Below are 25,079 nucleotides of genomic sequence, written 5' to 3'. Positions count from 1 at the left end.
TAAATTTTCACTATCTAGTGTTGACCTTGAGAATAATATACGACATCGTGTTTCCATTTAAGGATTTTATTGTTTTAATTTAAATATAATTATCTGCTTAACTGAGCAACATTATTTATAATTAATTAAACTACTAGTACTAGTGACTGACAAATACAGAAGTGAAACAATGCTGGCCTGAGGCTTCATTTCTTTTTGAAGAGAAGTTAGCTTAAGGTTATCTTCTTTCACCACGCTGCTCCAATGCTGGCTGAAGGATAAAGATGGGACTGATTAACATTCGAAGCTTTGCTCCGCCACGGCTTTCATGTTTGCCTGGGACTGAATCCATCATCCATTAAGATTCACGGGTTGGTTTATGACAGTCTCGAATAAATCAATTTAGTATGACAGATTATTTTATTTAAGTTATAATGTATGATGAATATGTCCAATCGTAATCATGATACACGTTACATACTCGTACAAATGTTGCTCGCTCAGTAAAATCGATTGTCAATTCATTTATATGCATCCTACGTTAAAATTAATAATAATTAAACGCACAGTACGCTTTTATGCAATATAGAATTACATTTAAGGGGTGATTGACTTTTAATTAGGACAGAATCTATATTTAAAAAAATCGAATTAGTTATGTAGATGTTGAACATATTGATATAGTATTGAAGTACAATGCCCCGGGAATTATTTCATTTCTCGATATAAATTTTATTATATATATCTTTATAAGTCTACAATATTCAGTGGGATTACGCTATCACTAGGCAAGCTTAATTAAATTCTCCAGTGATATACACAGGCGTTACGTAAAGCTGATAATATGATTTTTTTTATGGCAAAAAATATTTTCGTAACATAAAAATAACTGCGAAAATATAGATATTTTTGTTTTTTAAACCCAGTGGAACATAAATAATGGTTAGGTCAATAACTTCGTTATTGTTGTTGCCTTCGATCTTCACACAACTAAACATTAGTCCGCCATATTTAATAAATACATTATTAATAATATTCAGATATTCTATTATAATTTTTACTTCTAAAACTATTTTAATACTTGTCACATAATGTTAAATATTAAACTCAAAGATAAGACAACATCGTATATTTAGAAGGCGTCGAATGCTTGAAACGTAATTTTATTTTTATCTTGAATCAAAGACGTAATGATAAGGAAATCAGTCAAATGAAAATGCAATTACTCTATCTATATCGAGTCGTGCTGAGTAATGTCTAATTGCTGATTAATTATCCTTTAATCGTCCGCCTACTGCGCCTTTCAATTTATGCGTTATGTGTAGTCGCATTAAGCTCTAATATAATATAATATTATGCAATTTACATTATTTATATAAAAAAACATGTTTCTATGAGTTTGCATGTGCAATTATAATTTTACAAGTTTATTTATTTCAGTCATGTAATATTGCCTTCAGATGTTTATATATCTCATGTGAATAAGTTTGCAACTCTCCTTCAAGCAACTTCCCGCCTGCACTTGTTCGATAAAGTCCGCATTTCGTTGCTCGGTAATTATCGTTATATTTTTTAAATTGTGTTAATTTAGGCTGCATTTTAAGTAATGTATATGTTGCAATTATATATTGGTGTTATTGAACCATACTTGTACAATGTACATGTTGAGGTTAATTTGCGTGTTGTTTTTATTTATATAGCTACTTTGCCTTTGTAAGTATTCCATTATTGTAAATAAATTATTTTAAGCCTGGTTGGTTGATAGATGATCACGCTTAAACAAATAAAGTCTTCAGCATTTGTCATTAAATAAAATAGTGCAAAATAATTATACAAATCTTTTTTAAGACATAACTCTAATAAATACGAATATTTACTATACTACAGTTAATTTTAATGATGATATCAAACAAAATTTAATATAAATATCTTAGAACAGATATTTTCACAGGTATTTTTAATAAAAGTATGAAGTATTTTATACTTTCATTTGAAATATACATAAGAATATCTTGCTTGCTATATATAATTTTATTAACTTGTTAAATTATAGTACTATTATCATTTTTAATATTGTCATGGGCTCTAAAGTAACACAGGCAAAATAAATAAAGTTGTGACTTTAAGAATAAAATATGTACAAATCATAAAAAGATCTTAGCATTTAAATGTCCGCTGGCATTAAGATACCGGCGATAGTGCTTCTCTGAATAGCAAGGCTCATCTCTAACCGAGGTAAGCGCCGCGCCCCGGCTCCTCGATTACCGGAAGCTTTGACGAGTCTCGCAAATCGGTATCAATATTTTTTTTATACAGGCGTGGTTTACAATATCTAACAATTAGAAGTTATTTCTATTTTACCAATACCTAACAATTAGAAATTAATTTTAAAATTAGATATTTATTTCTTCTCACAATATGTTTACGGCTCACCCGTTTTAATTATTTATTTAACAATATACATATATCACACTAAAAGAGCAAATCATAGACGTAACATTAACTGATATGTATGTGAATTGAAAATGTACACAATATTCACAATTTCTAACATATAAACTTATTTTAAAATATTTTGTTATTATATAATATAGGAAAAAGTAAGAAATTACTTATTTTCTTTAAACTTTGTTTAAGTATGTTTATGTTAAGTACTTATGCTAAAGAAATTCTTTCTTGTTAATAACGTTGACAGTTTTTTTTAATGAGATACAACACAAACAGATTTAGTTTTGAAGTAGCCCCTTTGTATTATATACCATATGTATAAGTAGTTTTCTATTTAGCGTGAAACGCGTTCAGTTGAAAAGCATTCCGCACTCAAATGTATTCCTACAGCATTGAACGTTATATTCAATTAAATATATGTTCACCACATGTAATTCATGACAGAATTCACTTTAACTGATCACAGATTAGAAGTTGTACAGTTTGCAGGTCTGTGGCTACTTTGTGTGTTTCAATCAGTGAGCAATCGATTGTCTCTTTGTACAGATGATTCTCTGACTATCACAGTGAGACTGACAGTCAACAGACGATAGTCTATCTCTACACAATGAACAACATTCAGTACTATTTGAAAACATTTTTTTGTCGTCTATTATGATCTAAGGTTATTTTCATGTGTCTTCTACGGTCTAAGTCCTAAAGATATATTTTTCAAGATGCGATCGAAATACACAACGTTTTTTTCAATAAATAATCTAGGACAAAATTATCTGTAAAATATATTTATATTTTTAAATAAAAAAATGTTAGACAGACTGGCAAATGGACCAACTAATGGTAGTCTCCACTGCGAGACATGTGCACTGTAAGAGATATTAACCATCTCTTACATCTTCAATACACCGACCTTGGGATGTAAGATGTTACTTTCCATGTGCCCGTGGATACAGTGGCTATTCCAACCTTCAATCGGAACACAAGAACACTAAGTGCGTGGAGTGCAGTTGGTGGTATAAAACGTGATGAATATGTAGCAGTGGTTACTAATCAAATGGGTTTGCAATAAACCCTACCATGCAATGATAATATATTTATACAATTAAGTAAATCTGAATGCGAATTACGGTTTTGTCGATAGAATAAATCTCTTTATCTATCAAAATTAAACGTGGCTTGCAGAGTGAGCGTTATTTGGTCATCGATTTTGAATTAAGTGTTTGTCGTCCATAGAAGATTTATTTCACTATCTGCCTCTTTAAGAGCTAGTCCGTGATAATAGTAATAATGACTGCTATGTTAGTTTAGTGGCTTGTAAGGCAGCAGATTCCAAGGAACTGGGATCAAACCCCGGTTCGGGCTCGTAAACACTTAAATGGCAGTGTTTATACCTCCGTTCTTCAAAAATCACGTAAATCCAGTCCAATCCAATAAATGTTGCGTCTGAACTCGTTCCGGTCGTGGGATTTGCAATCCCATTGGATTATGAAATTGAGGGAATATTTAGGGCACTTATGTTTTAAACACAGGTGCACTGTTTGTTTACTAGGTGATTTCTTCTATTATTGTGTTCGGGTTGGATGTGTGAGTGAGCTAGTGTAACTAAAGGCAAATGGGACATGACATCTTAGTTCCCAAAGTTGGAGACGCATTTATTAATTACAAGGTTTTTTTGCATATCTCACATATCAGGTATTCCATATGCTCGGCCGACAAAGCGTGTTATAAAATTAGATGTAACATGTCGCAGAACAAAATCTGGAGATGTCAGAAAGTTATATATGACTTACTGTAAATTATAAATTTTAAAAATATAACTTTTGAATAGCGCGTTACGTCAATTTTCACGTCACGCGTCACGCGTGTAATGCGAAGTAATCCCTTACAGAATAGCATTGTTGTAGTGCTGCAGTGCATTAATTTGATGTATCAGTTATCATTTTGTCAGCGCAACTCAGTGTGACAGTACCTTTTAGCGACTTGATTACGAAATATCGAAATTTCTCTGCTCGTAAAATAAAATAATACTGGCGAATTCCGAAAAATTGATGAAAGATGTTTTTACGAATATATTTGCCTGGACAATTTTGACTGTTAAGTTCGTTTTATAGTGAATTATTTATTTAAGTCCTTAGTTGCATCAAATTGGTTATAAGAAAATGAAACATTATCTTTGCAAACTGTCACTAAACCGGGCCTTTAAGAGACAGCATGACTATTACAGGTGTTAGGTTTATTTATAGTCTGAATTTTCAAAATAATAGATTTTATTTTCAAACTAATACGACCAACCTCAATCGTTGCATTTATTATAACGATAAACTTGCGAATTTAATCAAAAATTATGTTGCCATTGATTATATAAATCTTACACCTGTCTGAAGAAATTAGCTAAATTCATGCGAAAAATCGTATATTTTCGAAGAGTTTTTTATACTATTTCAGGCAGAACGTATGTCACACACTTATATTAATTTTAATTGAAATGGAATTTTACCTTTTATAATTTTCTAACTAAAAAGAAATTTAAATCGCATAGGTTATAGCTCCGATAAAATGTCTCTCATCCAACGTAGGTCAATGTTTTCACGCGTGACCATTTAATTATTTCGTTATGTCTAATTATTTGATTTAGAATTTTAATTTTAAAATTTTAGTATAATGTTTATTTAATTTTTGAAATAGTTACACTATCAGCATATCACTAAACAGTTACTATTAACAACTGATATAGGTAAAATTTAAAGTGATACGTCTTTAAATTTGTACTATGAGAAAATCTGCAACCATTTATGGTTGAAAAGTTATTTTTTTGTTTTCAAACCAGCAAAATTCTTCATTGTTACTATCGTCATTAAAAGTTTATTAATTGAGTCATTTTATTAACGAGCAGTTCGCTGTGGTTTCACCTGCGTTTCACTTCGATTATATTCACCCGTTTCATGTGTAGGATGTAATAAAAAAAAAGTTGATAAAATGTTTAAAAAAGCATCTTCAGTTGGATACATGCTATTTCAGCTCGTTACCACCACAGCCATGCCGCCTGCCTTCCTTGTCCTCACTTCGCACACTTGTCACTTTATCAGGTTAGTTGACGTTTATAGTTACTGCTCTGATCCCAAGGGCCAGCGAACGTATATAAAACATATAACTTTACTCAATAATCGGATTACCTAAGCGTAAAAAGTTTTCTTTAAATCTGAGTAATTCTTGAGATGAAAGAAACATACTCTCTAATTTTTTAATATTAGTTCGGTTAATGCACACAAATATAATAATCAACGGAACATTGATTATGTATAATTGTGTCAATTAATTTAAAATAAAATTATGCAACACTTTTAAAACAGACTTTTTTTTTAATCAAACTAGTAATCCGGATACATTGGTCAAATGATTTTACTTGCATTGTTATTTTCTATTAAGAAAATTGCTTTGAAAGATTCCTTGTATTGTCTCTAGTATAATAAATCCTAGTAATTGTGAGACGAGTACTTCCGCAACCTTTTCTCAGACAGCAACGTACATTTTTCTAAAGAGTCATTGTAGAAATATTTCGATACAATTTACAGAAACATATTTCACTATACACACTTAACCGAATACGACAACTAAAAATCCGAGCAGGCAGCTCTGAGTTTTATTGTTCTTCATTAGTAATTATAATCTCTACTTATATTATTAATACGGAAGTTACTCCGTCTGTAACTTCTATACGCTTAAACCACTAAACCGATTTAAATGAAATTTAGTATGAACATAGTTTGAGTCAAAGACAAGGGTCAGTTTTTATTACGAAAATTATTAATGGATTGAAAAGGCGGCTGGATGTTTAAATGCGGAATCAATCTATATATGTGTGGGCGTGAGGTAACGAGGGTAAAGGTTTGTATGGTATAAAGTTTTATTAATTTCATGCGGGAAAAGCCGTGGGTTCAGCTAGTAATAAATAAAGAGAAACATCGTAAGGAAACTTGCATGTTTCAGTAGAAAATTTCTCACAGGAGCACCATGGTGAGCTAAAACACATAAGCTTTAACATTCTCCTCGTCGAAATTTTATATTGTAACATATTTAATTTAATTTAATTAAACAAAACAAACATATTTAATAGAAATTGGTGGAAATTATTACATGAAAAGACGTTACAATAATATTAAAAAATTTAAGGACAATTTTTAATAGTAAAATACATATATCCAAAGGAATTTATAAGTAAATGAATAATAATTTCAAATACGTTTCGTATTTATAATAATAAAATAGCGGGAATTGAAACCAATATTCAGTGCAGTTAATATTAAAGTACGGTCATTAAATTGAAAAGATACGGGTACGCCTTTTCTACGTTCATTGGAACTAATATTTCTGTACCTTAAGAAATAACTTATTTTTACTTTTATTATAAAATTGTTTGTGTGGAAACCTTAGCGGTAAATAATACAAGGGGTATAAATAAAGGATATATACAATGAAATAACATTAATAGTTCAAACCATTAAGAACAAGCAATAGGGTACTTTTGCTAGTTAAAAATGAATAATAAAATTAAAATTTATGTAGAAATATTCTTAAATACTCTAATTTTGAATTATAAAAGCACATTATTGTTTCAAGTCGTAATTTTTAATCTGTATATCACGTGACCTAAAACATGAGCCGCTACGTTGTGACGTCGCATAGGCAAAAACTGTCAGTTCATTGTAAACAGCTAGGTACATATCTATCAACTTTCATAGTAAATGTATGTTATGTTATCATCAACTTTATTTATTTCGTTTGTTTGGTTTGATTAGGTATTGGTATTTACGTCGTTTCAAGGTCGCAGATATTGTCTGTTGTATTATTTTTGCTAGGTATATTGTAGTGTTCTTGGCTGACACCGACTCCAAAACTAACAATCATTATAACTACATTATATTATAGTTAGTCGACTTTAAATTAGTCTAATATTTTTCATTTTACTTAGGGGAACTCTAAAAAATGCTTTGATCATTGTTTGTTATTCATAGATGTGTTGTGTTAGAATTAACGTGTGTAGAGTATATGCAATTATTTTTTTACTTTTTAGTGCATTTAGTGTTTTTTTTAAGTTAGTTTTTTTGTTAACATTTTGTTTATAGCAATATGACGCTAACAAAAACTACTGACAACGTTTTTCCTGGATTAAAAAAGGTTTAAAATTTAAGAAGAAACGTGTTTATTTTGCCGATATATATGTTTTGTAGCTTTTTATTAGTGACTTCAAAATTTTCGAGTACTTTTTCAAACATAGTAGAAAACCCTATTGTCCCGCATACATTCGTCATGGACGTAGGCTATGTATGAGTACGTACGAGTAGGTTGGGGCATAAATCGATTGGAGGTCACTGGCCAAGAGACATTTCACTGCTCTCGAAAAAAGTAACCTAATTACTATAAGCCACATATAATCCATAATAATCGTTGTTAATAGCGCATCCAGTTTTTAAACAATTATACTATTTAGATAAATTAAATATGACATTCTCATATTACGTATTTTATGACTTCATATTATTATTATTAATAATGAATTTCATTTATAATTTATATATTAAAATATCTCATTACGTAATATTAGTAAGAAGTATTTTGTATTTATGCTAATGAACGGAAAACTATTGATTATAATCGTTTGTATGAAAATATGTGAATTGTAAACGGAATACTGAAATGCAAAATTATATTGCACGGAAGTAGTCTGCGACGCGGCGGAGGTTTCAACGGGTGACCTGACCGACGGCCTTTATACTGCAGTTGTATGACGTTTAGTGTTACACGGTACTACTATCATACTCATATACCTGTCCGAAAGATTCATTAATAATGCATATACAGTAACTCCATCATGTGTAATCTTGTGAAATACCACGTATCGAAAATCCTGCAATGAATATTGGTGAATGGTGAAAATCTCATAACTTTGTTAGATGTTGACCTATCTCGTGGGACGTGACAGCGGGATGACGTCCTCTTCAAACGCCGCCTTACCACCTTGTGTGTGCTGTATATAATTAAAAAAAAAAAATTATTAACAAAACTTTATGAAAAAACATGTATGGTGTTCTTTAATTATAAATTATTTCAATAATTAATATCACATCAGCCGGGCGTCATATATCATAAAAAATATCATGTACGTTAATTGTTTTAAAAAATAATATCAGTCAAAGAATTATTTATGAAAATATTTTTATTATAAATAATTTTGTCATATTCGATTAAAATAACATGTTGTTGTAACAAATTGCTTTAAAATACATCATATATAAATGAATAATACTGCGAATTGGTTTTAAATTAATTTAAGCTTTATGTTAATAATGAGACAGTTTAAATTCGGCTGTAGCTAAACGAAACGTTATTTGATATGTACGTATTGTTGTATGTTCGCATGGCTAATTTACATTAAGTTAGGCTCGAGCAGAACTGTTTGCTGTAACGCTTTGAATATGTTACTTCACTTGAACTTACAGACTGACAACTTTATTTATTTTATACAAAACATGAAATTCGCGCTTGTCACGTCAATAGTCTAAATTTAAAGCTGCGAACACATGTTTAATATACAATAAACTATATACAAATAAATATATTCAAAAACCTTCCGGGAAACGCAGTTCATCTTTTGGTGTAAGTTTTATGTATGTATATTGGTCTTTAGAGTTATTAGTGTTGATAAAATATATATCATTAGGTATACTCATAGCTTAGTTGTTACCGCAGTCGCATTATGAGTCTGTATCTAAGAAGAACTCTTGACGTATTACGTTCAATGAAATTAATATGTCATTTATTACTATAAAGCAACAGTTTTCTTGACTATTAGCGACAGTACATCACATTAAAGGTACCTTAAGCTTTTACAGAGATATTTAGCTGGAGCTATTTAGGATACGTCTCGTTAAATTGCTTTCACTTTAAACTCGATAGAAATGCGTTTTATAAATAGGATATAGTGAAATTCTATATGCAACAGCGTTCGTGGCACGTATTAGCTTCCTCAGACACCTCAGGTGCTGTTATTGGGTACATAGGCTATTTGTATATGTTATCATAACGAACCAGATTTATGGATATCGATTCTTTATGCTGACGCGTTGCTTTGTACGCGTTCGAGTTAAAAAGATCGTGTATGTTACATATAAATTATATTTATTGAAATAATGTTAAGAAATATGGAAAATACAAACGCAACATTTTATTTTAATAGAGAAACGACGACTTTGAAGCTGTCTTTAAATGTCTCATTAAAACTTGCTTTAAAGTTCAGAGAGAAAGCGTTTGTTTGAAAAGGTAGGAAAAGTTAATTTTTAGTTGCATTATTTATAATCAACGCCTTTTTAACATAACGACTTCCCAGAGTCGTGTAGACAATCCCGGATAAATGGCCGACAACAAGTCATAGAACTTCTTAAATGTTTTTATATATTATATATATAGGTTTATATTGAGTTTATGATTAACTAACTACGCTACTACTTACTTGTAATTATAATAAAAAATATTATTTCTTACGTACAAAATTAATTATAAATAAACGGGACACTTTTCTTATTCGTCTTTTTAAAATATTTGATATCTACACAGTCAATTCGAATCTACTATCCACAAATATACTATTACTCAAGCCGATTAGCCGAAGCTAAGTTCTTCGGTAATGGTAGTAATATCATGAACTTATAAAATGTTATTTTATATTATCAACTCAGTATAGTTTGTGAGAGGTTAAATATAATACATTCTTCTATTGTTAGAAATACCACATTTGGCAGATACTCTGTTGTTATGGATGTTACTTTCCATCACACATATTTTAGGGATAAATTATATTTCGCTATAAGGCAGTGTTATATTGGCCTATTCATATTAAATTATTATATTATTATATAATAATGTAATCACTAGATTATTATATTAGAAGAGTCCTAGCAGTCAGTTTTACAAGACATGCTGATTCGAAGTCTTGCAATGAGCGTTACTCGTACAAGAAACACACTGTCGGCACAATATGTAAGCCAATATGGCCCAGTGGTTAGAAAGTGTAAATCTTAACCGAGGTTTTCGGGCTCAAATCTAGGCAACCACTGATTTTTCATGAAATAAATTTGTGTTTGTAATTCATCTCGTGCTCGAGGGCGAAGAAAAAGGTCGTGAGGAAACGATTTTGTTTTTGGGTTAATTTCCTGCTATCATACTTAGGTTAAGGCAATTACGTGATCGATATGTGGATGTACTTATTCCTCTAGGTTAAGCAAGATTAACCTACGTATCTTGTCAACAACATGTTCATAAACCATATTTGCTTGTTGATATAGTTATTAGGCATAAGATAGGCAAAATACATGAATATATAATTGTTGATGTCTGATATAGTTATTAGTGCCAAAAAGTTACATATTTATTATAATACGGAGTACAAAGCCGTCTAAATTTTGTACTTCACTCCATCACATAGAGATCGCGATCTCATTTTTAGGCTATTCTTTCTCTAACAATTTATTTCAACTGACTTGTCCATATAACACTAATTATAACAAAGAATGTGTAACTTAACTATTTTATGGACGACGTTTTATATTTTCAATTATATCGTGTATCTATGATCGTTGAACGCAAAATATTCGGCTAACGTCACGTAGAAGTCAGATGACACGTATGAGGATAATCGGTGATAATTAGTAATATAAAGTAGTAGATATTATCTAGAACAATATGATAATTAAATGAATTAATTACTGGAATAGAAAATAAGAATAATAATAGAATAATAATTACATTGAAAAGAGGAGTCAACTAATGTCAGAAGGAAGATTAATGAAATTGAAGGTTCATATTAAGAATCTTTAGGACATTAAAAAAATATGTGATCAATTGAACCTTCATATAAGCCACATTCACGAATAAAGTTATCTTCAATTTTTAATTTTGGTTGGAGGCAAGCGAATCTAACATATTAAAGATGTGATTTTACGACCCGCGCCACGATAACGACTTAACCATGAAATGATTGGAAAATCAGATTGAATTGAAATATGATGTTTTTGGACATTGATTCTGATCAATGCAAAGATTTTTTAGGCAAAGATCATAAATCATGTGTATAATTACGAAAATGATGTTTGTTAACTTGAGAATAATATGCTAATATTCAGTTCTCAATCGGAATCCACATGTTTGCTAGACAGCTTCATCGTGAATTGAATACACACAGAGGCGACAATCGATTATCGCAACACGTGCTTAGGTATAATTTATTGGTATTATCATTAGGTCCGCTCAATCAACTATCGCCTATAATCACATTAATAAATACTGCAAAATTTTCAAACACGTAAACAATACATAATTAGTCAGTTTACTAATCAAAGTTATATACACAATCCGATAAACAAAATTTAAATTTCGTTAGTTGTTTTCATTTCTGTTACTCTGTTTACTGCTAGAATTTTAATATCTATGTAAATATTTACATATGTGAAAATTAAACAACCTGTATCTATTTTATCCACACAAGCTTTTTGAATCGTCTTTTTATATGTATATTATTTTATTATATGTAAAGCTACTACCAGTTCGGAATGTTGATTCCACCAAGAAGAACCAGAACCACAAAAAAAACTTTGAAGTTGTTCCTTTCCAACATTTTAAAAACAAAGTTATGTTAATTAAAAAAAACATATATGTATTATATCCTGACTGATAGTGAGTTTACAAGTCTTCGTACAAAGTAGGCGAACTTTTATTACAACATAACAATTTTATTTGAACTATAGAAATTTAGAAACAAATTGATTCTATTAAACGATCAATGAATAATTTCATGTAGGATATTCTCAATTATAATTTCCGTAATAAGACGAACTTATTGGTATTACTAATTTACATCTGCATAGCTGAAGATATATGCATATTAATTTGACATTGGTAAGTAAATATTAGTTTGCTTAACAATATAAATGGTAATTTCTGATACTTTAATTGTATTCCAGCATCACACTAACGTCATCGAATATGAATACATATGTACATATATAAAAAATAGTATTTAACATTTTGTACATAAATTGACTGCCTCTATCCCGTTTATTTATTTATAGTCAATTCATTTTTTTATAGGATTTTCTTTTACCTAGTAACTATTCGATTCAATACAAGCGATAAAACAATAACGACCACGGATATTAATTAAGAGTATATTCAAAACAAATATGGAGTATTTCTTTAAAATTTTTGATGCTTTTCTTTTGATATTATAATCGACGCAAAGCAATGAAAGGTCCGTCTAAAGAAGATATGACGTTAAGTGTTAAGCACCTATTTCTATAACTATAAATTTACGTTATACGAAACTACATCAAATATTAGACTTCGCGTACATGCACTGCTCGCGCTCCCGTCGGTCCGCAAGTTTATTTTATAATATGAATAAAAACCGCGTGTTGCATTACTGCAGACTATAACGACAACATTTTGTGTACATTACACGTCTGAACAGCTGGTCACATTTGCATTGTATCTTAAATTCTATTTATATTTTTAAAAATACACATTGTTATATTTAGGGTTACCAGAACGTAAAACTAAAACATGTCACGTCAATAGTCTAAATTAAATGCAATTTGAAGTGCTTTTAGTTGTGTAATAATATTATTCACTAAAATCTTATTCATAATATGCTGCATATGTTACAAAAATAAGGTGTCCTCAGATATTATTATGTATGCATAAAATTTATATTTTACCGTCACAATCAACTGACGTCGAGATAGCAATATTTAGCGCGGATGTGGCTGCAGCGCCGTGTACACTTACTACTTATTTGATAATTTATTTTTTCTGTAAAATGACATAGAAACGTTATATTTTATATAACGTTTAATATAAATATATTAGTTAGATCTATAAATATTATACTTTCAGCAAGAATATTGTAACTAATAGATAAGATATTTAACCTAAATTTATAAATACAAAATACATATTTAAAAATCTTACTTAAATGAATAATATAATCTACACGTTTCTAACTCCCATTGTGGACTTATTCCAAAGAACTTTCATATCACTATTTGTTATTTGTACGCATTCATAGTATAGTTCACATTTCAATTGGAAAAAACTACGGCAACACCATAAAGTTTTCATTACATTTTTGAGGAGCTTACATGTTCATTTACACCAGAAATAATACTATAAATTAGGAATTTGAAAACTTGCGTTTTACTAAATTAAAATAGGTTTAGGTTCATGAGTGTTTATAATACACTCAGAGATAGTTATTTTGGAATTCATAATATTAAGGAACAAGCGCTCGGTTTTACAGAGAATAAGTTGATAATGTTTAGGATTATCTCATGCACTTTATTGAATAAACCAAACCTGCTACTAAAAGCCATAATAAAGGATAAAAACACAACAAAGCCGGTAAATATTTTAACTGGAACTTCAGAAGCTGTGCAAAAAGAAGCGTAAACGATATTGTTGCCCTGCGAGCGGGAATAAAAAATTAATAAAGTCGGCTAACGGGATAAATTTCAGTAAAAATCGATAAGTTAAAAATTCAGGAGCTCCGAGTTGCAAATCGCGGAAAAAGGCTACAAAGAGGATTTATATTTATTTATTTATTAAAATAGTGAAATAAATAATAATATATATTATACGAGTTAATCTTTCTGCAGACTTTTAAAATATTTAAACTTTTAAAGTTGATTGATTCTCATATGGTAAAAGCGTATCCATTCTCCGATGCATCAAATACACGAATGCAGTATATTTCGACTATTTTGTTTGACCGGCAAATATGCCCGAAGTATAACAAAGGCTAGGAATTCGACGATTTGTATTAACCGCAAAATGCTTTCGCCAGAAGAATACATATAAAAACAGACGAAAATAATGTATGGAATGGAATTCCAAATCGTTATTGCCATGTCATATATTGAAAATAAATTGTGATATCGACTGAAAGTTTTAGCATATTTATTTTTACTTTTGCTATATAGTTTGATGGTAGTGTTTTGTTTATCATATAAATTATATGAAATGTTTTAACTGGAAGTACGTAACGTGTGACATAATTAAATTCAGTCCAATTAACCGATGATGAATTTATAATATATTATTTCCTCAATTTTTAGAAATAATTTCGATTAAATTTTGTCTACTAAGCGAACACCTGTTATTCGAAAATTTTAATAAATCAATTGTTATTTTCTGATGCTGTAATCACAATTATGAATTTTTGTTTGTATGTAATATGTTATATTGTATTAAACTTCAATCTAGTTAAGGATTAATCAGCCATTCAGCTTATAGCCGCCGCGAACATTAATTAAATTATGATAAACTATCGAGTATATCATCGACTTTTATACTTTTGACTTTGATACGCGTTGATACCGTGTAATGAGCATTTTTCCTCACTTAATTTACTTTTATAGGTGTGTAAATTATGTAGTTGGATACTTTTATGGTAAAGCTATGAAAATTGTCGAATAATTTTGTTACTTATAAAATTCTTTACTTAAGTCAATCCATATAAGGCATTATCTGACCAATACGCTTAAATTCAAGCTTTTCTTTGGTTTACAACTTTACACTTAAAATTAACTTTACACTTCTAAACAACGGCCAATTGTAAAGACACGAATTATTTTATATGCATATAATTATGATTGCTTTATAAGTGCTACTGTTACATAGCTCCTCTATTCTAGGTTGGACTCCTGCATTCTAGATTTCCTCACGAGAAAACTGCTCATTGGTCAATAGCACAAGTAATTTTGTATTCATATTCAATTGTGATAATCATATTTTAAGTCTGGCTTAACTAAGATTGTATACACGTTCATAAGTCGAAATCCCTACAATTATCGCCAGTTAAGTTTCAACGTTGAATGTTGCATATTATATTGTGCTGGGCTTGCATGATAAACAAAATACACGTTATTGCGGTTGACCACGTAGTTGTCTCTTTAAGCACTATGCTCTTCGGCACAGGGCAAGCCTGGCCGGGTTAGCTGGGAAACCTTATTGAAGAACAAAATGGTTGTAAATTAATAAGCAAGCGATGGGGCAACAGTATGAAATAAATAGACTGAAAAATATCCAGCCAAAACTGAAAAAAAAAAAAATTAGTCTCAAGAAAACCTTTACAAAACTAACTTTTATTTGAATACTTTAAAAAAATTAACGAACAAAAATAAAGATTATAATATAATAATATCGATTGACGTACAAAGTAGAGAAAGGTACCGAACTGTGTTGTCTTTTTTGATTTATATATAGCGTGGGTGAAACACAATTCATCTTACTATAGAACAATACCATAGTATGACATTGAGTATCGTAAACATTTCCGAGATATTTATAAACTTAGAGACTTATCACAGTTGAGCTTGGAATGTTCCTCTCACATTTCTTCACGCAACTTAGTTACTTTACTATATAAATTCCTATACAAGTATCATCAATTTGTGATTCTATAAAATAAAATCTTTTAGGAATATGGAATATTTGCCCACATCGACATATCTACGTAGTTCTTACGTAGTATTGTTTACGTATAATCTGGTACGTGAAAGTCTCTGAATTTGACTGTGGATTAAATACCCGAATCTATAAGGGCTTCACATTCATTTGTTTTTCAAACTACAGTTGATTAAATCGTTCATACGAAACGTTAGAAATTCTCCTGTATTTTATATTCAATTATTCGATAAAAACCGAGTTTTAATATTGGATATTCGCACGTTGTGTTTGATTATCTTTTTTCCGATGGGATTTTGAAAGCAAATATAAATAAAAAAATGATTAAAGTCTTATTTATATCAGTTAGTGGATTCTTTTAGTATAACAAATACTAGGCTCAGTGTCTAAAAGAGGTGAATATTCATTTCATATGGTTTTTGTGATGGTGATTCCATTGCAGTCAATTTGATTTTAAAATTGGTTGCTTGGCGGGAAGGAAGACAGAAACCCATATTCATGTCAGCCGAAGGACGTCCACTGCTGGACATAGGCCTCCCCCAAAGATCGCCACAACGACCGGTTTTGTGCAGCCCGCAACCAGGTCGTCGGACCACCTTGTGGGGGCCTACCCACGCTGCCTCTTCCATGCTATGGTCGCCACATATATGTTGAATGAAAATCTAGCATGAGTATCCATATTCATTCAAATAATTTGATGGAACAATGTCAAAACTTCTCAAAATTCATACTAAATTAACGAAAAAAAACGAGTGACTTCAATACCTAATGAGCAACGGTTATTTATTCATCTCAGGCTTAGGCTTTTCTTTATTTCAGTTTAACTAATATTTTACAATATGTAACATAATATTATTACTCAAATAAATTACGAAAATGTCCTTGTGACCGATTTCGATTTTCGCAGTAGGGCTTCGAAACCGAGACCTCGAGATCTATTGCCAACTAGGGAATTACTTCAATAGAAATATAAGGTCTTACTTTTAAACGGTGTATAGCGTGTGCATAGTTAAGTTGATTCGACGTTCGAAAGTAGAAGAGATCTCTCAGTAACGAAGCACCTCCTAAACAACATTTGTAGGTAAAGCCGCAGAGCATGCATTATTTTTCGGCCTTGTAGTAAATTAGTGATTGCAACTTCACAATATTCACTTTTTAATTTAAACACCAATTAAAATTTACAGTTGCCGGGGTAATTTATCGTCAGTATTACGTTTTTAATTATTTGATATTTAGCAACTTCGCTCGACTTTGTAAAAGTTTATTAAAATAATATCTACTATGTATGGCGATCGTACTGAGAATTTACTTTACGACTCGAGCCTTATTTATTCACTTGTTAAATTGATCTCTTCAGACGACGTCTTGAGATTTTTAAACCTATTAGTTTTTACTCTCTTTTATTTAGTAAAAAATATATGATGCCGCCGCAAAATTGTCTGTTTTATAGATATTCAAGGTGAATCTTCTACTTGTATTATTATGTATTCTAATGTTATATTTACCTATGGGTTAATAAAATAAAGACTTATTTGCGTTTTTTTGGATGTTTAAAGATTTATTTACAATAACTATTTCTACTACTAATCTATTCAAGGCCACACACAAAACCGAATTGGATGAAATTCGGTATAAAGCAAGCTTAAACCCCAAAAAAGACATAGGCTGCTCGTTTATGCCTAATACTAGACGACCGACACCTAAAATGCGAGCGAAGAATCGGCCATCAACTAGTTTACAATATTTAATAAATTAGGTACATCTTGCTAACAAAATTTATCTTACTTGTGAGTTGAAAAAACAATTTTAAAAATTAATTTTATTAGACACCTGTCGATAACGCGACGAAGACAACTTAATAATAGTTCTTGTATTTTATAGTAATTTTTATTAACATACATAATTGAAGAAGGAGAAGGAGCGTTTCATTCCTCCATTAAATATGTCTTGTTAATCGAATAAGTAATATTTGACAAAAAAAAACAAATTGCATTCTCATTTGCATTAACAATATTAAAAGTTTATATCGAACTATTTTCCGCTTGAGACTAAGCGGGCGAGGGGAACGCGCGCAGGTGTTGAGTCCTTATGTCCTCTCTGACATCGTGGAAGCAAAATTGTATAATGATTGGTTATATATATAACAAGCGAATGTGAGGTTTTAATTTTAAATCGAATGTAATGGATATGTACATAAAACTATTAAATAAATATTTGTCATTAAAATTGATGTTTTTACGTTAACGCGTTGATAAGGAAATGATTAAAGCAAACGACGAGGGGCTGAAATACTGGATCGATCCCATCCAATCTCGCTCCGACTACGAACATATATTTGTGCTAAAGCTTACTCCCGTCCAGACTGTATAAACCCTGTATATGTATATACACTTTTAAATATATTTTTAAAAACAGAACTTTATAAAGATATTTTATGTGAACGTAGAAGCTTTCATTAGAAATTGTATTGTATTTTGTTGTCAAATGTTCCAAAAAAAAACAACTTAAATTACACTTCGTTGTACACGCACACCGCAAATTATGTTCACCAGAATGCATTTTCCGCTAAATTACAAGTTGTTTTGTTTGCATCAAACCTCGCCTGTTAGATAACAAAGACGAGATAATAGCTTAGTTCTGTTTTCTGGTTTTATTTTAATCGACAAATCGTCAGTCATTCAGTTGTATTGATTTTTATTACTTTTTTAACCAAATGGAAACGCCCAAAGGGAGAGCACACATTAAAACGTATACTGTGGAAGTGAAAAAAATGTCCGAAATATTTTCGGAGTTAGATAAAATAGTTTTAACTTTTCACATTTCACAAACAAAACTATTTTACAATCATTTTATTCTGATACTTCCTGTTCCGCCCACGTAGTCCGTAGCGTAATGTCAAATATCATTTTTATCAAGAAGTGGGTTATCAAATATAAAATATATTTATAAAATCCGAATTGTAGTTTCAGAGATAAGCGCGTTTAAATTAATAAAACAAAGAAAATAATTGGTAAACTATTACGCAGGTGAGATTATTTCAATGTAAATAATATTTTTGAATTGAATTCTAACCATTATTTGAGTATATGAGCATTTTGTGGTATGAAAATAATCGCATTAAAATATCGTGACTAGTAATAACAGACTGTACCCACAGAACAGCGGCCATACAATATTTAAGTACATAAATATATTATTTTAGTGAATCCTTTTAGCCCAATAAATTATTTATAAAATTATTTATAACAGTATTGATTTTATACATACACAGAGAGGGGTTTAGTCCTAAGAAAAATGATAAAGAACTTTACAGACATTATATACGAATAATACAAAAACACGCCTTTCCAAAGATTATCTCGTGGCATTAACGAATAAAAAATAGGTCTTAAGAACTACCTTGATAAGGATACTAAGAATTAATATATTTTTAGATATAAATAAATTGGGACCAAAAATAGTCATCCGAATAAACTATGTTTTATAAATAAACTAGCGACCCGACCCGGATTCGCACGGGTTCAATACTGATACTAAATAATATACTATAGTATGTCCTTATATACAACTATCACAATTTTTCAGTCTTTAGACAATACAAGCCGCTATTTCCCTGCGTTTTAAATCTGTAATATCTTCGAAAATATTTATTTAAATTACACCTTGTAAAGAGCCATATTGATGTATATTAAATGCACAATGTATTTAAAGTACTTAAATGGATAAGAATTAATTTATCGTAAAAAGTAAACAACAAAAAATGATTATTAAGGGTTATAACCCTAGGAGACATATACCTATCATCGCGGACTTTTTTGAAGTAGTTTTTAAGGTGTGCAATACTGTACATTATTTAGATCTATCTTGTAGGGTTCAGCCAACGTTTGCGAGTAAGCACTAAAAATGTGTTTATTTTCATCACTTTCGGAAACCTCTTAAGTATTTCTCTACTATATTGTGCATATATATAAACCATCTTGAATTAATATATCTATTAAAAAACCGCATCAAAATACGTAGTGTAATTTTAAAGATGAAAGCATACACAGGGACAGACAGACATCGGTAAGCAAATTTGTTTTTCTACTATAATGATGATATTACTAAATCACGTCTCATGGGACTACGATCTCGTCCTTTGATGATTTCAAAATAAAATATAATCCATATAAAAAAGTTAATAAATCTAAATTAAAATACATCTAAATTATTCAATTATATACCAACTATGTTCACTAGGATTCACTTAATTAATATGTATAAAAAACTATGTACAAAAAAAAGAGACAGGGACGAAGCCGGTGGCTACAACTTGGTAAATGTAATTTACGTTCACATCACTTACCACCCTGTCAAACTTTAATAACATCCCTGCTTATGATGTATAAGCTAATAATGAATTTAGCCTCGTATTATTTACGTGCGATATTCTATTAAAATCTCTATTTATGTCTACTATGCAGTACTAATTTATTCTGCAAAATAGTCTTAATAATTAGGACTTTTTTTTAATTTATAAGGTACAGATATTTAAAAACATACCTATAAATGTATATGTATCACTTTTGAATCGTCGTTTAACAAACTATTTAAAGTAAAGCGACCACCGGCTAGGAATATAGATTCTACCGAGTAGAACCGGCAAGAAACACAGTAGTTACTCTTTTTCAATTTCTTGAAATAAAGTCATGTTAGTTAAATGCAATTATATGTGTATGTTATGTATATAATACATATATATATATTTTATACATTGACAAGAACATGAAATTTACACATGTCATGTCAATCTATGCTAATATGATAAATGCGAAAGTAACTCTGTGTGTCTGCCAATTTATTCAATTTTGTTATCTTCAGCAACTTGTGTACATTACCAGTTGCCGTTTTGCTCGCGTTTTGGTTTTGGTAGTTTGGCTGTTATCAATCCCGGTTATTTCCAGGGTCTGCCTTCCGACTAAGCCTACTCCATATTGCACGGTCTTTATCGTTATATTGTGTAAGTCATCCATACATTGGCTCTCATATAAAGGCACTTTTTTCCAACATTGTAATTAGGCCGACGCGTGACATGGCCATAATACTCCAGACGATGCTTTTGGAGTTTATCCGCTATATCGCGGAACCCGAGACTGCCTCGAATGAACGAGTTGCTTATGCGGTCAGCCCGCGTTACGCCACACATTCATCTCAGCATTTTTATCTCCAGAATATAAAGATCTTGAGTGTTCTGAGATATTCACTCTAAGACAGCTTTCGTATATGAAGGATCGGTCGGATGACGCTCTTGTATATCTACCCTTGTGCTTGGCGGTATTTTGCAGTTACATCTTGCTTGACCGTCGTGATTGATGCTTCCGGACTCAGGTGGGATGGATCCAAGATACCTAAATCGCTCAAACTTAACGGCTGGTTCAAGTCCAATAGGACTCCGGTCAAAGAGAGGGTAAGGGTTAGGAAGGAGGATAAGAAATATGGGGAATGGGACACCACTATCGCGGACTGGATGAAGGTGTGATAGTGATTCGAAAACCCGGAGTCGCTTACCCGCGTGTCCTTAAACAAATATCGGTCAGATATTTGTTTACCCCCTCTAAGTCAGAATTTATTATATTAGTATAGATTGATAAGAAGCGAGAAATTGAATATACTCATAGTAAAATATTGAAACCACTACTAAAACTGGTTAAGCAATTTATTTTCCTAAATCCGTTGAAACCGTTTTCGAAACGTCGACGGATTGATCAATCGTCCCATTTAATTCCATTTGTCAGTTTTGATCACGTGGCATACCGAATAGCTGTCATTTTCTTACATTTTATCACAAGAGAGTTGACCCATTTTTTTATAGTAATCTTTCGTATGAGTTATTTTAAACATTTATTATATATATCTATCTCAGTGAAATTATGAAAACACATGATCAGGTATTTAGGAAAGCATATATATGCGTATATGTATATGTGAGCATAATCGCGGACGTAAATTAATGCTTGATTGATCCTTCTGTCAATTATAAGTAATTTTCTAGCTTATGTTGTATTAGAAATAAACAAGAGACACTTTTAATATGACTGTTTATAAATATTCAAAATAAATAAACTATTTGACCTTTTAAAGAATGATATTCTGTAACATAAGGTAATAAATAAAGATGCAATTCAATAAATCTTACAATAAAAAGCGAACTGTATTGTGTGCATTTTTCACTTCAACAAAATCTAAGTACAAGGCTTTAAAGCCGTCTGGTATTATTGAATAGTACGCATACAAATAGCGATAACTTCATTCATGTATCAAGAATACATTCAATTTCGAATGTATATTTACCTCGGGCGTTTCTAGTAAAGCTGAGTATCGGGTTAAATCGAGTACCATTTTAGAACACTCGCAATGAAGTCTCTATTGAATTAATGGACTCAACCGCCGCCGTATCAATTATTACCCGGCAATCTGTATAGTATGTGCTCTCCATAGTATGTAATATAATATATAAATTATATGTAATAAATTTATAAAATAAATGTTGGTAATAGTTTACCGTACATCCGTATCGTACATTACATGCGTACGTATATTGCTTACATTCTTGAATATTGAAAAATATGTTTTTTTATGAATTATTGTTTAATAAAGTCATTTTATGATTAATTTCTTTGACACGGTTTAATGAGGTTTATTCATCATGAGTGATTAACATATTATTTTATTTGTATTTTTGAATAAAAATGTGATTTATTGTTTGTATAAATATTTGATTGATATGAAATTTTAATTGCTTAATGATCATACTCTAATTATAAAGACGTAAGTCATAGTTTTTCTATCTTCGGATCTGATTAATTCGGAACTTTTATATTAGATATTTTATTTTCAAAATTACAAGTTGAACAGTCTGATACGGCTTAGTCGGAAAGAAAATTGTTTTATCTCGCGGAATTTTCCATTGAACGCCAAAAAATAAAACCTAGTAAAGAGTTTGTAATTGAACCAGTAATATTACATTCGTAGGTAATATACAAGATATGTTTATCATCTCATGACATATAACACGCAAAGCGTCTTAAAATTCTAGGTGCGATATCACCAATTGGCAAATGTTTATATTATGTTTCATTGATTAAAAATTATCGCGGGATAATATTCATACTAGAATTTTGATTCCCTCCAACGTCGGGTCGGATACTAGGATTATAATAATTATAATATTTTTATTCCCTCCTCTCTAAAATCTTTTACAATGATAATTTTATTCAACCATTAATACAACGAATTAAACCCGTCGAGGGAGTCAGTTTATTTCAATATTTTGTTTGACTTCACGGAAACTATAATTGAAATAAAACACACTTATTCATTCAATATAAACGAATTGAATGTTTATTTGTATAAATTTAACAAACAATGCAAAACAAAAGGACGTAACAAAAAAAAAAAACAAATATATCCCAATTTTTTTATTATATTGCGCCTCCTGTTTGCTATTGAATCTCGTTAAATGTTTTTTATACTGTAGCTGTGTTCTTAGAAAGCGAATAGACCGGTTAAGGTAACTAATTAGGTTGAAATTTAAATGTGAAATCTGATAATCCGACTTGCATTTACTTGGGGGTAGGGCTTTGTGCAAGCCCGTCTGGGTAGGTACCACCTATTCATGTGATATTCAACCGTCACACAGCAATACTTAGTGTTCATTGTGTTCCGGTTTGAAATGCGAGTAAGCCAGTGTAACTACAGGCACAAGGGACATAACCTCGTAGTTACCAAGGTTGGCGGTGCATTTTTAGTCTAAGTAGAGGTTCATATTTCCTACCGCGCCTATGTCTATGGGCGGCGGTGACCAATAACCTGGAGGCCCATTTGCTCGTCCGCCTACCTATATCAGAAAAAATGCATAATAATATAAACAAATGAGCTTTTGAATTATTATTAAATTGTATATAATATGTGTTGCAAAGCGTATTCACTTAAACTGTGTACCCGTATACCATTCGATCATCACTTTTTCTATTCGTAACAGCTCCCTGTATTGCAGGTTTGTTCTGTCAGGGTGCTTGAGCCAGCGCTTAGTTCAAATACTAGAAATATAATATCATACATCCCATAATTATTGGCACGTTGACAACGTAGACAAAATCGTCCTACAGACACGTCCTATAGACAAAAAAAATGGCCCCATCAACCAGCTACATTTAATTTCAGTGTACAATTTGATTATATTGAAGTCATTTACGTCATGTTTCCTGAAAGATTGAAGAATAAAATGTGAAATTTTGTGTTCGAACTCAAGTAATTGTTAAGACAAAGTATATAATAAAAGCAAAGTATTCTTTTCCTTGAAAAATAAAAGCCGAGCACTTTGCGTTCAAGAGATATATTAGTGTTACTAAATATTCTTTTTTGTATGAATAAATGTAATGTTGCATTTTGCAGAAATGGATTATGGTTACGAAGAAGAAGACGGCAGTGACGTTGACAGGGAATTGCGACCTGTAGCTCGCAGGACCGGGAAGCATATTGCAGCTGGAGAAGAACGCCCGCGCATCAATTCTAGCCAACAGACTACGCCCACTGAAGGCAAGTAAACCAAAATTCGATACTTAATGCTCGACTCGATTGTTAAATGTAGTAAACCAACTTATAGTAGTTATATATTTGTATTCTTTTAAAATTGAATACAGATTTTCGGTGTGCATTAGTATGAGTTGACGCTCGAGCTTAAAAGATGCGTCAGTATGCGTGAGATGACTAATGTTAGACTATAGACAGCAAAAAAAAAAACAAGCTATACCATATTTGTTTAATGCACACCGATATTAAACATCGGAGCGCGTGTCTTAATTAGTGAACAGATCTATAGTCATTGTCGCTTTCTGAGGAATCAAGTTCTACCACAAGTTTCGAATTTGTTACTGGTAAGATTTACAGTGTATAGGGAATCGTAGGTTTATAATATACATAATATCATAACAGGTGGACTAATCGATGATACAGCAAGCCTTATTTATAAGAACTGCATCACTATAGATTTAGAAGATTGGCCATGTATATATAAGCCTTTCTTGGACATATTCTGCTTTGACATTATAATGAAAAGTTCACAGATTTAGAAATAAAATTTTATGGTAAACAGCAAGAGTAAT

General features: G+C 30.9%; 1 protein-coding gene across 1 annotated transcript in view; it reads left to right on the top strand.

Annotated features, from left to right (window-relative positions):
• Nucleotides 1-24,521, top strand: part of LOC125076327 — a 39,935-nt gene extending 15,414 nt beyond the window's left edge. The window contains exon 2 of the mRNA XM_047688445.1: nucleotides 24,370-24,521. Coding sequence (XP_047544401.1) covers nucleotides 24,370-24,521 — 152 coding nt within the window. The remainder of the gene's footprint in view (nucleotides 1-24,369) is intronic.
• Nucleotides 24,522-25,079: the final 558 nt, after the last annotated feature.

Source organism: Vanessa atalanta, chromosome Z (genome assembly GCF_905147765.1).
Source record: "Vanessa atalanta chromosome Z, ilVanAtal1.2, whole genome shotgun sequence".
NCBI lineage: Eukaryota > Metazoa > Arthropoda > Insecta > Lepidoptera > Nymphalidae > Vanessa > Vanessa atalanta.
Note: the sequence above shows the minus strand (reverse complement) of the source record. Positions and strands in the feature narration are given on the sequence as shown.